Source organism: Saccoglossus kowalevskii, chromosome 9 (assembly GCF_978046115.1).
Source record: "Saccoglossus kowalevskii chromosome 9, keSacKowa6.1, whole genome shotgun sequence".
Taxonomy (NCBI): domain Eukaryota; kingdom Metazoa; phylum Hemichordata; class Enteropneusta; family Harrimaniidae; genus Saccoglossus; species Saccoglossus kowalevskii.
Genome location: NC_140649.1, coordinates 33884508 through 33901565, shown reverse-complemented (window position 1 = coordinate 33901565; position 17058 = coordinate 33884508). Strand labels below are relative to the sequence as shown.

The 17058-nt window shown below is 34.6% G+C and overlaps 1 protein-coding gene across 1 annotated transcript in view; it reads right to left on the bottom strand.

The window, feature by feature from the left end:
* Positions 1 to 357: 357 nt before the first annotated feature.
* Positions 358 to 17058, bottom strand: part of Hu/elav (protein) — a gene marked incomplete at its 5' end in the record, with an annotated part of 30481 nt that continues 13780 nt past the window's right edge. Inside the window, 6 exon segments of the mRNA NM_001164904.1 lie at positions 358 to 888; positions 2208 to 2433; positions 3865 to 4018; positions 4499 to 4602; positions 12736 to 12744; positions 13688 to 13723. Coding sequence (NP_001158376.1) covers positions 567 to 888; positions 2208 to 2433; positions 3865 to 4018; positions 4499 to 4602; positions 12736 to 12744; positions 13688 to 13723 — 851 coding nt within the window. The 3' untranslated portion in view covers positions 358 to 566.

Here is a 17058-nt window from a genome sequence, read left to right as displayed (position 1 = left end):
CATAGTACATGCAAAAATCCACAAAAAAAATGTTTAAAAGTTAGTAATAATGAAAAGCTAACGTGAAAACTTCCTTGAAGTTAAACGTAAGAATCTAAGTGTCAAATAGAAAACAATAAGTGAATGGATTATGACTCCTATATTCTGAAAATATTTTCAAAAAACACAGTTTATCCTAAATTGGTGCAAAGTTAAAGACTTGGGAATAAACAAGTAAATGCTAAATCCTTGAAAAATCAGCAAAGACTCAAAAATACATCAAAACATGAAAAAACTTCCATTATACTTTTCCTAATGGAACAAATGTGTGTTTTAAACATTGTTGCACTCCTAAACGGAACAGTTAATCTTTTTTTTTTTTTTAAAACCACAACTGAATAAACAACTGGGGCAAAAATAATTTTTTTTCATATTTTGCACAGAAGTTCTCTGGCCAGATAAAATCCTCTTAGGATGTCTTTTTATAATATATTTTTCTTTCTTTCAAAGAAAAAAAACTTATTTGCACTGTGACATATCGTCTCTCCTTACTAAAAGTTCCGTTAACAGTTTGTTGCGTGGTCGTTTCAAGGCTTATGTTTGTTTGTCTTGAACGAAACCTGGAGGACGCGAGCTCCTAATGCATAGCCATTCAAGTTGGCAATTGCCACAACAGCCTCATCGTAATTGGTCATGGTGACAAAACCAAAGCCTTTACACTTGTTAGTGCTGAAATCCCGCATTACTTTGACGTTGGTGACTGCCCCAAAAGGCCCAAACAACTGCCACAGGAGACTTTCCTCTGTTTCGGGCGACAGATTGTAGACAAATATACACCATCCCTGTCCGTTGTTGTTTATGCTGTTGATTCCAACGTTGCCTAGGATCTCGCCTCCCATGGGAGAGTATCTAGTATAGGGTAAAATACAACTAAATATAAATAAACAAAAAGAGAAACAACCAAAAGCAGAAGTGTAACTATTTGTGATGCTACCAACTGAGAGCAAATGAGAATGCAAAGAAAACCCTGGGAGTAGAAAATGAAAGTTTTTCTGGGGGGAAAGAAGGGGCCCATTAACATTAGATAGATAGAAATAGAAAGCCAGATATAAGGCCAGCACCAGAGAATGGAGGAAAGAAGCGACTGCTATAGCCCCAAAGCCAACACCAAGGTTAGTTTAAAAAGAGTCCATTACCAAAGTTTGGGTCACGTTGCAAAGGAGTTTTTTATTATCCACCTTTAGTGCGAATTATTATAATAAACAATAACAAATAAATAAACAAATAATATTGATAAAAAGGGAAAAAAAGAAACATTATATGCTTAGTTTATATATTTACACTTGTCGATATCACCAATTTTCAGTCATTGATGTGGGAACGAAAGATCACTTTCAGGACTTTTAATGGGATGAATTGCAAATGGGTGTTTTTTAAATATCACTTCAGTCTGGCCCAAAAGAACTAAATATTACTTTCTGCATGATACTTGTGCAGAAATAACACTGAACATGTGTAGGACAGGCCATCAAGGATCGTACGACTCTGGGTACACACAAGGCAGTTGGACAATCCTAGATTCTATGAATTTAATTCCAATCCTGACAAGGTTTTGTCAGAATTGGAAAGGCATTGCATTAGTTTCTAAGATCTAATACATTTGCCCCCTTATAAGCATAACACAGAATTTCTATAAAATGTACTTGATTGGAATCTTGACCAAGCACTGAAAATGTTTTTTTTTTTTAAATCTAGGTATTTTTGGCAAGTCACTTGTTCACACACAACATGCACACATTTACTGGTACTAACACAATGCTGGCACCAAAATCCTTCAAGTTTCTCAGAACAATGATACATCTTTAATACTTTAAAGTGGAGCGGTCGTCACCTGCAGGAATGCAGGAGTTGAGTACCAAGTGACAATGCTTGCGGGTAGAAGTACGTTTGTAAACGACACGCTATGGGGTAGTCTGGCACATGAGCAGGTGACAACTCACCACTTTAAAAACAATTGAAACTATGCCATTTCAGTTTATATCTGTATACTCATGCTCTGTCGAGTTTCAATATAAGAAGTGAACCTGGTATTATCAATCTTTTCAATTTGATCATACCCTAGTGAAATTTTTAAACCAGTGAGAAAGAAAGGTTTATACTGCTCAACAAGAGGATACATGTATAAATTGGCAAGGCAAAATGCAACACAGACGAGTAATTATGCCCACCTGAAATTACGGGTTTGGTGATGTAATGGTCCTGGATATCTTCTGGTTGGTGATGCTAAATATGCTTGTTGTAATGCCTTGGCATGGTTTTGGCTAGGATTGTTGGCAAATTTCACTGTAATAGCATCCACTGCCCCTGGAGGAATTGTGCCGTTGTATCTCTTGATAGCTTCTTCAGCTTCAGTGCGTTTATCAAAACGAATGAAGCCAACTCCACGTGAATGACCTGTTGGTGTAAATGTCATCCAAAAAATGTTAGTCACCAAAATTATTGTTATGAGTTTACTCATTTGAAAAAAAAAATGATTAAACTCAATTCCAAATTTAATAAATACACTATTATTTAAATTAAAGGGTGGCAGTCGTCGTGCTGCATCCTGTTCGATATGCGACTCATGACGTATACAACGCATGTGAAATACATTGTTTATTTACATAAAATTCGAACAGGCGTTGCGCGACAACCACCGCACTTTAAGTGACTAATTTGCCAATACATTATTTCCCACATTTCTCAAAACAATACATTTAGTTAGCAGTGAATATTTAACTGGTTTTGTCAGAAATTGTCTTTTTGCACAAAATGCAGAAAGATCAATTTCAACTTAAAGTTTTGAAGGAAGTTATCACACAAGATTCAATATGCAAGGGACACGCGTCTTTGAAAGAATGTTAACACCTGAATCATATCTTTCATCTGTTTACAGAGGACCACCATTTTACTTGTGTTCTTAGATGAAGGCTAATCATCAATCACCACATTTTAGCTTTATTCCAAAATAAACCATCTTCTCATTTATATTTGTCTTTACTGAATCAATAAGGTGAAATTTATTTTTGTAGATGATATAGGAAAATTTTGGAGCACAGCTAATGATTTTTCATTCAAGGCTGTACAATGTCAACTTTTATGTTAAGGACATGAAATACATTATTAATCAGTTTGTGTGTGCAAACAATGTTAAGCATTTGAATACCAAATTTGACATTTGTTCCAATACACATTGAAACTGCACAACTTTGCATATTTAAAAGGACAATCTTTAACAGCATTTTGAGTTGGGAACGTTGAATAAACACCTAGCTATTATCCAATGTTTGAATTATCCAATTGCTTAATGTAATGTAATATTATGGGCTTTCGGTGTCAATTCAAATTACAAGTTTGCAACTTTACCAAATATTGGTACAACGTAATATGGAAGGTTGAACAGTGTGCCAACAATGCTTTAGAAAGCAACACCCAAGATGTTGTGGTGCCACTCAAGCGACACTATAATTTGACGACATAAATTTTGGTAAAATGCGTCAAACGAATACAACTTCTGCATTGCAACCTCTTAACTACAGCTGGACAACTTGTATGCCATGTTGGCTAGCTGTTGTAAGAATCCATGAATGCATTGCAGATTAAGCGACTCTTATGGAGGCACAATAACATTGATACTTGAACAATGTAGATTCATTACACATATTGCTTGCTTACCTACCTTCTATAAGTTTATGCAAATTACATGCAAACAATATGCAAATAACACAGTGTCCAACCATAGGCCTTGATACACATCACTGGTCTATGATTACACACTCAAATAAAAAAATTAAAATAAACGACTTACGTACTAAAATAAAGATGACTTACGAGATTGTGACTCACCAGTTACACTGTCACAGAGAATTCGGGATGTGATAATACGGCCACACGACGTAAACATTTCTTCTAAGTCTTTTTGAGCCATGGTTTTTGGCAGTCCACAAACATAAAGGTTGGCGTCCTTGATTGCCTGGCTGCTTGGCCGAGCATACGAAACCTAAATTAATAAATAGAGACACGTTTTGAGAATGATAACCAATTTGTCAAGCACATCAGGAGAATGTGGTCAAATTCAGACAGGGAATGGCAGATTGAAGGTGCATGTTAAATGGGGGGGGGGGGGGGGTGTGTGGGCCAAATGAGAGGTGACAATTTAGTTTTGAAACTGATTTCCATTTTCTTGGTGTTTAGGGCAAGTATTTGTATTTGTATATTACATTTCCTCAATATTACTCGCAGTTAGTAGCAAACTCTTTAAGCAGATCAAAAAATAGCTAGAGGAAAAAAATGAAAGCAATAACAGAAAAAGCAGTGTAAATAATGCAAGTTCTATTGAACGACAACACTGCCACTGAACTTAAACCAGTTTTGATATCCATTCGGTGGGAAATATTACCTTCATAAAACAGCAACACAAATCAGTGCAGACAAACCGAATGATAGTAATAATTTTGAATATTGCACTAATCTGACTGACCTTAATGGTTTTGGCTTGTAATCGTAAACCATTCAGAGTGTTAATAGCTTTCTCTGCATCAGCAGCTTTGTGATAGTTAACAAAAGCATACCCCAAACTTTGACCTAGCAAAAATAAAAATAAAATAACGAAAATTTAGTTCAGTGCAATACATCTATTCTCTGGTACCAGAAACTAACTGATATTAAGATAGAAGCATAATCATAAATAAAAATCTCAAATTAATGATTCAAACTTAAGTCATACTGAAGACTACAGCGAGATATTACAAGCACTGTAGGCAAGGCATCAGTGACATAACAAGTGAAAGATTACATTCTGCACTCTTAGCAGCGCTATTCACGTAGTAGTAATTGATATTACGATTAAAATTTGTGCAGTAAATAATCAGGCGACATAGATGGAGCAGTTTTAATGAGAACAAGCAATCAATATAATCAATAGATTGGCATTGATGCACATTGATTAAAATTAATACCCTTTCTGGTTTCAATTGAAAATAAAGCCAAACCACCAAGCTACACTAATCTCATTTCAACTTCAACATCTTGCATGAATATCATTTAAAGATCTGCAGAAAATTCTGGATCAGGAAGCATTATTGATAGAATTTATACACAAAACATCTTCCATGGGATGAAACATGAATATACCAAGTACATATGACATATTTCTTCCCCCTCCCAGTCTTACTTGGACACTAGCTATCAATGACATAATCTGGACATCCCGAGGAGGCAAGGTCAGTTACCCCCCCCCCCCCACTCTTGATAACTATGGTTCATGAAAACTGACATCTGTTCCTGTTTTTATTCTTCCACATTATGCCCAATCATGCACTGATGTACAATTGGCCTTGTACTTGACCTGTGGAAAGGTCATATATCCTAGTACTAATATAAGCACACATTTTTCACAGAAGTATTTTAAGCTTTCAAAAATACTAATGTTGAAACAATGATCTGAAATAGCAATTCAATACACCTGACGCAAAGGTCTATAATAGCCTCGTTGATAAACCAAAGTCACTACTGTAACACTTTATTGTCTAGTGGAATCTACCATTTTTCAATGAAGGGATGATTCATTTAAAATAAAATCTAGTGAATATACCTTTTCCTACATTTTACAATTAATTAATTCAGAAAAAAAAGTAAAAACACCCAAAAAGCGTTTTCTGCAAAAATTCCAGCAGAAAGCAATATTCATTTTTGTCTTAATACTTGAAAATAGTGTATAATGCAGTGCTTCTGCCACCAAATGTTTGGCAAATTGGATTAAATAATGATTCTTCATAGTGCAATGAGCCATGTGAATGACCCCATTAAAGGTCACATGTGCATGACCCCCAAAAAAGGTCACATGTGCATGACCCCAAACAAAGGTCACATGTGCATGACCCCATTAAAGGTCACATGTGCATGACCCCAAAAACCGAAACGGGTAATATTGGAAATTGCATTTCTAGGACAATAAGCCCCAAAAGTTTTGCAAGCACTACCCATAGTAAATGCTTACTTAAACTACTTAAAATTGAAAATTGCAATGCATGATGCAAAGAAATAATTTCTACTATAAAGCACGATGCCTAAGAAGGATTTTGGGATATGTAATAAATTCAAGTATTACCGTAAAATCTGTATTAGAAGCCACATCCCTGATAGAAGCCACACCCATTCTTTTCAAATAATTGAGAACCGAAACTTCGCCATTTCTCATATGTGTAGATGCTCTAATAGAAGCCGCATCCCCTCTGTAGCATTGTACCATTTTTATAGAAGCCGCAGCTTCTAATATAGATTTTACAGTATTACTTGTGTGGCTGATCATAATTGTGTGACTAATAACATAGCAGGCTAGTTACCCCATTGGCCAATAATAACCCAGGCTTTACAGCTACTGTACTAGGCAATATTACAGTGTTGACAATAGACAATTGTGGCCTACATATAAAGCTCAGTTCTGTTCAGCAAAGCCTTAGTTGTGTCTATAAGCATTATAACTACGGTTTCATTTTCATAGACCCATGATGTGTTTATTGTTGCAAAATACACCCACAGTGGTTTAGTGTAGCAGTATGCATGCTATGTACTGCATGGTATCTGGAATGTTGATATCTTGAATGTTTATTTCTGATGTGAAGAACATGGTGGACATCTGCTGACAGCTGTGAATACCAAACATTGAATCTTTGGGGGATTTCTTTGCAGAGAACTAAGCATAGACACCATCCTCATCCATGTATGATAAGGGTCAAACTAACCAATGTCACAACAATCATAAATTTCACACACACACACACACGCACACACACACACACACACCTAACCACGAACTAAAGGATTGTGGAACAATAAATGAATACAATATACACTAACATGGCAATAAAGCATAATAGTAAGTTCTCAAATGCAAAATACACTGGATTGATTTTTATAGGTTTCATTTATACACTAAATAGAACCTAGCTTTCAATGGATGCTGCCGTTTGAAGACTAAACCCACTGCTGGCAAATTAAATTTATTTGAAACAAATTATTTGATATTGTCATAGTGACCCATTTCCAATGATGAAAATATTAATTAGTTAGAATGTAGACATTCCTGCATCTAATGTACATTTACTACTACACTGGATCACAAGGCCATATTCATTATCTAGTTAGTATTCTCACATGTAAATTATAGAGGTACCGGTACTGTAGAACCATTCATTTCCATGAGTATTTAATTTTATTGATGTTTTGAGCAATAGTTTAAAAACAACGACCATTATTTCACATTTAATTTAGTAGATTTTACTCTGAAAAATGACAAAATGAAATTCATGATTAATAAAAATATCAAAATTGATTAACACCAGGGTATACTGTTCACCATCTCCTGGTAATTTTATTTTGGGGCACTCAACCTTGACCAGCTTTGGACAGACCAAAAATGTTTGCAATATTTTTTTGTAATTCACCAACTATTCATGGCATCTGGGCAATGCTTGAAAAGGGGTTCATGTCAATCATGTGTAGTTTTGGCAACCTGGCATCATCACTCGAAAACTGACAAACCAGTATAGATGTTCCATGCTTATTTAAATTTAACGAATATTGCTGCGTTTTTTAACATTTATTATTACTACTAACAAATTTTTGGATGTAACAGAAGTTTCATGAAGGCAGGCCAAATAGCTGAATGTTTGAAATGTTGCAGTCGAAATGCATTGTTTTCAAATTCTACTTCAAAATCAAATATTTGAAAGTTATTGCAATACCTATAACATGATTTAGTGTCCCTGTAACCTATCAAAAGTAATCTTCCATTCACAGGAAGTCTCTAGCTTTTCCAATCTCACTTGCAATGAGTATCATTTGAACTTGTTACTTTTCTCACTTGTGGCAGAAATTTATTCCAGGTATCTGGGATTGTTGAACAAGTCACCTGATGGGAGGCTGTTAGTATACGTACAGTGAATCATGTTGAAATGTTCAGGAATATACATACTAAAATCAAACATCCATACAACAATATCACTAAGATTACACACATTACTGTACAAGCACTGCAGGCAACAAGAAACCTACTGAACTTATGAACCAGAAAATTAGCTTAATAACAATAAGGCAAGTCGTCCTAGTTAGAGAACTCGTGTGTTGCCAATTAAGACCATCTTCAAGAACACAATAGGAGACTAAGGTTCTGGATCACTAGACAAATGCATAATACTTACAGAGTAATTTTATTCCAATAGAAATATTAAAATTGTTGCCTTAAAATTGATGCAGTTAATAGTTTTCTCTGCAACATTCAGGAATACGCCACTAACTTATGGGAGTGGCGTCATTGACTATTGAGGGGGTAGCTCATGAAAGCAAATCCACTTACCAATAAAATTTATGTACAACGACCTTATATTGTACACTTAACAGTAGTGGGGGGGGGGGGGGGGGCAGATGTTGGACTCCATAGACAATTAGGAACAAAAACCAATACCCACATTGACCTTCAGTTAAATGGATTTTTACATTAAACAAAGAAATTTTACCAGAATAAGCAATTTTTCACTGTTCCATCACCTGCCACTACACAAGTATTTCCTTTCTTTTGTTAGCATTGTTTTCATGGATTTTTATGTACATTATGAATAGCAACCATTTTTTTTCAAGAAACTCTTCCTTTTCTTTTGTCTGGGATTTCACACTGAATGGAAAGATCCATCAATAAATTTTATTGGTACTTGGATGTTGAATTCCGGTTCCATTGCTTGCCTCCCACCTGCTATTACACACCAGCCATCAATACTCGTCTAATATTGATTAATATCAAAATTACAATAACTCATCCAAAAATTCATCATTTGTTTGGTTTCCAAGTTATTAGTCTCCTAGCTGTTTTCAGTCTTTATAAAATATCATTGGGAACACCAAAGCCCAATAGGGAAAGTAGGCATCACTAAACTGTAGCCCTGTTATTCATGACAACCATTAGGGTGGTGGAAACAACCACTGCTAAAACTTGATAAGATGGGATATCATCAGTAGCAAATAAACCTTTTTAGCTTTTTGAATGACATTTCCAGCCAAGATATTGGTGCAGTATTTGCATAATTTCTTCAATTTTGGGCCAATTGGAAGTGTTTCATTGGCTAATATATGGACACATTTTCTGCTGGCCATTTAAAAAGCATGTGAACAAAGATGCATCTGAATTTTAACCCATGGCCAAAGACTTAGTACCAGTATTGGTGATGGCTATTAGTCAAATATCATTTATAAATTTTAATGGACGGACAATAAACGACACTGCTGATATGAAAGACTATACACTATCAGAATAAAGAAATATTTAAATAAAATTTGCAAGAAAACTAGTCACCAAGCACATTTTTGGTGTCAATTACAGGTCAATTAAATTTTTAATGAAGCTGACAATCTCATCTTCAGTTGATTCCTGATCTGATAGGCAATTTACAATGAATCTACAACATTGGATTCAGCCAATCTAGTTGTTTATCCCGTATGCACTTTTTTGTTGTATATAAATTTTTTTTTTTTATATAATTATGTAGGTAAATGAACAATGATGTAAAAATGACAGCAGCACTAATGAGCAATTATTTCAAGCACAAATGACTTCCTCCATATCCTCGTATGAAAACATTAATGAGAAATTTTATGACAAGTTTTCAAATTTGCAATTAAGAATGGGTGCACCCACAATCTCATTCCACATAGGAAATTAATATTACTATAAATAGAAGCATTCCTTGATGTTTATTGAATATGTTCTTTTGTACAACTGGCAATCATGTGTTGGTTACTGAATGGAAGCATTTTGAATTGCTCAACCCAGTACGGAAACCTTTTGCATAGGCTTCTGGTTCTATGGCTTCATCAGATTCCAATTATGGCAGTATTAACAAAAATACTGGTAGTCTGAAATCTGCTTGTTATTACAAAATAAACGACTAGACCACTCATCTTGTAAAAGGTATATTGTAAATTTGACATGGGTGGGTAGACAAGCTTGAATTCCAACAGTGATATTCACTGATACCGTATTTGTCCCATTAGGAGTTGAATTGTTTTTCGTAGTCAATTACCATCATGTAGCATTTAAAAACATTACAAAATTACTCAGACTATGTACTAAATTGAAATACAACACAGCAATCCAAGTTATCCCAGCCTGTTCTGCACTTTCATGACATTTTTAACTAACTTGCTTTTAGCCATTGCAAGTTGGTTTGTACCTAATCTGAATGTCGCAACTGGTGAATGGGTTAGCCCAAGTACTTGCACAAAGCATACGTTTAGCACAAAAAATACAATTCACAGCTGCATTAAAATGTTGTAACTGCATTAGTTCCAAAACTTGCAGGCGCTCATATACAAAGTTTATATTTTCCCTTGAGAAAACAGTCACAAACATGGAACGCATTCAAGATTGATGTCATATTCAAACACTTCTTTGTTTACATTGGATGCTGACACATAGCAAATGACGAATAGACTGCCCAGTATTCTTGTGATACTTTTTTTATCAATATCTATTTTAAGCAATATTCAGTCGATTCCAAAGTCATTACATTTTCCAGTAAAGAAATTAATCCTATGTGGAATAATTTAGTTAAAATTAAAACCTAGTGAATAACCAATATTGTTACAGTAATTCATTTTGACAGAATCATGACTGAATCAAATCAACAGTATTTATCATTTCTCAGTTTGAATTAACACATGTTCTGTTTTCAGAAGCCAGGGGGCGAGACCTCGACAACCCATTGAGAAGGATTTAACTTTCTGTATAGCACACCACTGGTGACATCCACTGATGACTAAAAGAGATCTGATCTAATTTAAGCTGATAATCACTTGTATTTAGATACAGACAATAGATAATGTAATGAAAACCCACACCATCTGCCATGTCACAAAGAACAATTTCACTACTACTACAACAGTTGCAGCATTTCTTTCGATGTACAAGATTTTAAACAGAACCCTAAAAATCAAATCCAGTAAAACATCGACTAACCACCTAAAATGGTGAATTATTTGCATTTGAATGAGCATACTGAAAAAGAGTCGAGTCTAGGCTAGAGTAATTTCCACCATGTTAATTTGTTTTCAAAAGCCCAGTTGGAGGGGCATGCCTGATTAATCCATGGTACAATGACAATAGAGTTAAATCACAGAAGGGCATGTTTTTTCTTCTTCAAATTGTTGATTAAAAATCCCCATTTTGGCCAATGTATTATTTGAAATAAGTTCTCTGCACTGCTTTTGTACTCCAATTGAAAGTTATTAAAATTTACTGATTAAAGCATGATCGTATTCAGCTGTATCAACCAAGAATCAATTTGTGGCAAATAACATTGCCTTTACACCTCTAGTCAGTAACTCAATGCAGCACATAATTCAAGTTCAAGTTGAGATGGACAATAACGAGTCAAGCTAACTAGAGTTGAAATGGACGATGTTGAAATGAATGATGCAAATCAATGATATTTGCATAACATAACATGAAAAACACAATTACAGTTACCCCTTGGATTATATTTTGATGGTGACTCTTAATAACCTCAACACAGAATTGCATGCGTCATATGAAACTGTAGTATGAATAAGTCAACAAATTGCCTCAAGCGTGCCTGGCAAGTGGCATATTCTATAGCACTTGATACTCTCGTTTTCCAACAATTCTTTTTTCACGTGGTTTACTTATTGATCACCCATTGCAAACTTTCACTTTTATTTACATACTCATTCCAAATAAATAAAATCCTACTAAAAACGCAAACTACCATTTGAGTTTCAGATCAAACCCAACCACAATGACAATGACTGCATCTTTATACTATGTGTTAGTACTTGCAAACAAGCCTCTGAACAGGAACATCTGAATTCACAAACTGTTTCCATGGAAACTACAAGCAATGTAGTAGAGCTCCTTTTGAGGGCCTTTTTCATTTTCTAATTTAAATGACTGACTTTGCATATTTTCAAATTCAATAGAAACCCACGAGAATTTATAATTGATCTTGCGAATGGGTCACAAGACATAGGCGTTTATTATGACATTCGCACATACAAAGCAAATACAAATTGCTTTCTCGCAGTGAATTTCCAAGCAATTAATTACCATAAGAATGGATTTATGAATGTTCATCTCTGGCAGGAGATGAAAATGGATGTTCAAAATGATACAAAAACAGCCAAGAAAATAAACAAAGCTTAGGCCTGGGGAGCCGGACAGATAAAGCAGATATTAGAAATCGCAGATTTAAATTAATAAATTATATATTGGTTGTCAGGAATACAGTTTTGTGATGTTACAGCAGGAACCTAAAATCTTCAGGAAGATGGACTTCTAACTAGGGCATATAAACAAACTGATCCATGTACTAGCGGTTTCAAAGAAACGCCTCAGATAAAATCTTCATGTAATATCATCTGAACACAACTCAAAAGACCATGGAAATCTGAAGAATGTATTTATCAACCCAAATTTTAATTTTCTGGTAATCTGCATTTATCCACGCGTGATAAAATTATGTTGGTTACAATGACAAAAATATCTGGCGACCAATCTTAGTGTTTAAGTGAAAAAATGTATTTAAAAGAATTGGCAATCCAAAATGAAACTTCACTGTGGCAAAGGAGAATCGAAGGTTTGCAAATACTATTTCTAGCGTTTTAGTAATGACTAGATTTTTAAGGAAAACAATAAATAGGACTGTGTACCTCGCTCAGCTGATGGTTCCGTGTTGACATTAAGTTGATAGAGTGGGTGTGATCCATTTGTTGCCATAACAGGAAGAATGAAAAGAAAAAAAAACATAAAAAAATTATATACAATGCCTAATACAAACATCAAATAATCAATATCAATCCTTGAAAAGCATAATTACATTTGGTTGCCATAACACCAGCAATATTGGGTTCAAGGTGCATGCAGCATGTATGCAAGGAAACCATATAGGTTTTGTTACTCCAATTAACCCCTCTCATGCCGTTCTACAATTATAGCTTGATAACAGTGCTAGACAAACTACTTCTCTGAAATGTGCAGCCATTTTAGCCCATCAAAGAGTCTTTACGTCAATGACTAGCCATGTTTTATATTCAAGAATCTGAATTTAATTATGAAATGTTCACAATCAGCAAAACCGAACATGGTACCAAAATAAGACTTGGGAGGGGGGGGGGGGGGCAAATTTGTAGCTTTCAGCAAAGTGAAAGAAAAACAAGTGCATGTCGCTGTGACAAATGCTGTGCTACCCTCCATTATTATTATTATTCAGCTTCTTTTGACCAAACTGTCCTGTGGTACATAGATCCAAAGCAATGAAACTGGCTGATCTATGTTGCAATGTAATTAAATGAGTAACCAAAGAGCTTCAAACTGCCATTTTCTTGTGTGCTTTTTACTTTGGTGGCTTTTAATGTATACTCGTCCATTCAGCAGTCCACGAGTCATTCAGCAGTCAAGTTTTCTACTTCTATCGCCAGTGCAACTAATTTAAAAGCAATTATACTATCACCACCACGCCCCTCCACCATCACCATCACCACAAACCCAAATTATGCAATGATACTACAAACAAGTCTAAAATTAGATTTTATTAGTTAGATGTTCCAATGATGTTATGATTGCATTCAAATTAAACTGGCACCCAGAAAGTATTTTACATACCAAATTCAGATTCTTGAATATCAGCCGGGCAGGTTCCTTGATTCCCGAAAAATGAAAATTGTGTATGTTAATTAGCTAATTTGCATATTATGGTACACAAACAATGAATTCAAAGGGCGACCCCATTTTTAATTTTATAAAATCAAACTGTTGCAAGAGATGGAAAATGGTAATTCAATTCAGTGCAATGCACACAACTAGAACTTGTATGTGGTCTCATCGGAAGACATTATCAGCTATTATAGCTAAATATCATTCATATTTTTTTAATAGCTAACCAGAAAATCTAAGAAAGCTTAGAATGAACTTGCATGTATATGAATAGGGAATATTTAAATTTAGAAAATTAATATCAGCCTTTTGAACAAGAATGTCTGTTTATATGGCTCTGCTCTTTGAAATGCACACTGCAACAGTGCCTTTAACAGGGCTGGTTTTCTATTTTATGAACACCTACATGTATGTACCAAGATTAATAGTGTACTGATTTGAGTCATACTAGTCATATACAAGAGTAATTTTTGACAATTATAATCTGCAAGAAGGTAATTGTATTAATAACCAGTCTCAACTTTACTCTGCTTTGTTTGGCACACATCAATTTTAATCCCTACAGTAACCATAGGAGCGTTCAACATTAAAACAATTATTCAATCACTGGTTTAAAATTATATTATGAAATGGAAATAAAAGGTTTGACACCCGATTCAATTGTGCAATTTATACCTTGCTAAAACAACCTTTTATTTTTATCACAAAAAAATGATAGTCAACAAAGTGCAATAATCCCTGGAAGCCTACCAATACATTTACACAATTCAATGGAATTATAATGCATTACGAATAAACCAAAATTCTAACACCTGTATCACAACACTGGGTTACAAGAATTTGCACAGTGAAAACACAGGATAGTGTAATTTGACAAATGACGAAGTGACTAATGACTGCCAAGCATTTGCTTTACAATAAGTACATGCAGGGCTAAAATATTTTAACCACAGATACCTCATTTACCCAAATACATTTGCTAAATAAATAGAGCAAATACAGTATTATGTGTATGCAATTCAAATTCATCTTATAACGCTTGCACCTCATGGAAAACAAGTTCAATGTTCTTGGAAGTAAAATTAATTTAGTTAGTGGCATTCGCTATCATTTTATTCTGATGGACATGCCAGGCCTCACTACTACGCTGGAATGCACATCCATAGACTACTTGCATTCCAACCCTACAAACCATAATTACCTCTTATAGTGTGGTGATGTTTTCAAAACAAAGACCAACACTTGGATGATCCATCACCTTAAAGTGACCTAGAAAAGTTATTGTAATATTTGGCCATGTTCTAACACCAAGTTGCTAAGTTAGATGGCAATGGCACAAACTTTTCGATAAATAATCACAAGTTTTTAGATGAAAGGCAAGTTATTTTACGAGGACAAAGAATTTGTGTGAATGGCAACAACAATTGTCATCAAAAACTCCCATCTGATAATTTCGTCTGTTTTGCAACACCTACTCCATCAATACGTTTCATTTTCTCATTCAAGTGGTTGGACTTAGCCATGTCTAAAACACAATTTTGACCCCCCTCATCCCTATCAATCGTTTGACTTGGGGAGGGGGGTTCAAGGGTCAACAGTTCACATATGCTACACACGCACTTACAGTGTAAAAGTTGTTAATATCAATCCCTGCATTTGTCTCATTTACAAATGCAGTGTACAGGAGCAAATCATTTCAGCGGTTTAGCTTTGAATAATTTTGGGTTCAAACACTTGGATAATTTTCATTGTTAGTCTTGCAAAGTTTGATTATACACATGCATTCTAAAATATTGACAGCATACATTTTTGGTTTATTAACCAAGCTATTTATTTTCTAAGCAGTAAGGACATGTTTGAAAACCAGTTTCCCATTTCTAGTTAGCTTATTCGGCCATTATAAGGATTTCTTGGGTTACATAAACCCAGAAGGCGAAATAAAGACTATGTAAACAATCAAGAAGTAAAGAGCTACATTGCTAGTTAGTCGTACTGGCAAGTACTAACTCCACATCAATTCACATTTGTTCAAATAACTAGGCACATTAGACTAACCAATATAAATATAAAAATAGAAATTATTCTAGTAAAATATAGTTTCAGTTCAGATTGAAATTAGGTCTATACAAGGTATATCCTTGTAATGTTGGCACCAGTACCAACTTTCATTGGGGCAGGGGAACTGATTACATGCTTTATCAAATCTCATTTAGGAATAAACTGGGCAGAATCTAAAAGTAATCAAAACTATGTACAGGTGTAAATTGTATTGCAATTGTTGAATCAGTTTGCATACAATTCATACTTCTACACTCTAGACGCTGACAAAACACAATGACAAGGCCTGCTATGATTTGCCTAGTCCCGAGGAAATGTCACGATAGCAAATGACTAATCAGTTCTTGTTTTAGAACAAAGTTACCGATTGGCGAGAAGTAGATTGATTGGTCCTCTAATGAAAGGCACGCTGATTGGAACTATTGGTAAAAAAGGTGTTTGAGGCCAGGGTTGTTCAACATTCTTATGCTCTTGAGCGATTGTTGAGACAATTTCACCAATAAATATGATCAGCAAAGTAAACTTGCAAGAATCGGCAACAAATATTGTAGCATCAAATTCAATAAATTTTTTATTGTAAATACAAGACTAAACACCATCAAGAGAAGTAACATTCTAATCTTTGGGCTTAGTAGATATATGAATGCATCTACTATATTGCTATAGTGATCCTTTATAACATTACCATGGAAACCAATTAAGTATAACATATTTTTAATTGTGTATTTTAATGTCTATGTGGAGACAAACAATATTGAATGATTTGATTTTAACTGCATAATCATATTGCTGAGCAACTGAACAGAAAAGGTACACTATTTTTTAACACCTTTTCAAAGATTCTGGTTATGTAAAAATTAATACATATTTTAAGTAACTACTTGCACTTTTCACGCTTGGAAGAAAACGACAGACTAATGCAAATTAGATTCAAAAGACTTCTCTTGGTATTATGCAAGCCACCATCCATCACAAGTGGTTGCTAAGGCAACTGTCTGACAAAGCCTTTTTATGCTAGTATCTTGTACAAGTATTCCATTTTATTTTTACTTTATATTCCACATTCGAGGATGAAAGGAATGAAGCAATTTATTATTTTAATTGTTTTGAATCCTGCAAATCTGATAGGGAGAGGGGTGTTTAGTTTGTATTCATGAGAAATTGATGAAATGCTAAATGCATTAATTCAACATGCCAGGGAAGCATGATAAATAGTGACTGGCATAATGGCATAAAGTTCATCGATTTCCTGACCTAAATTT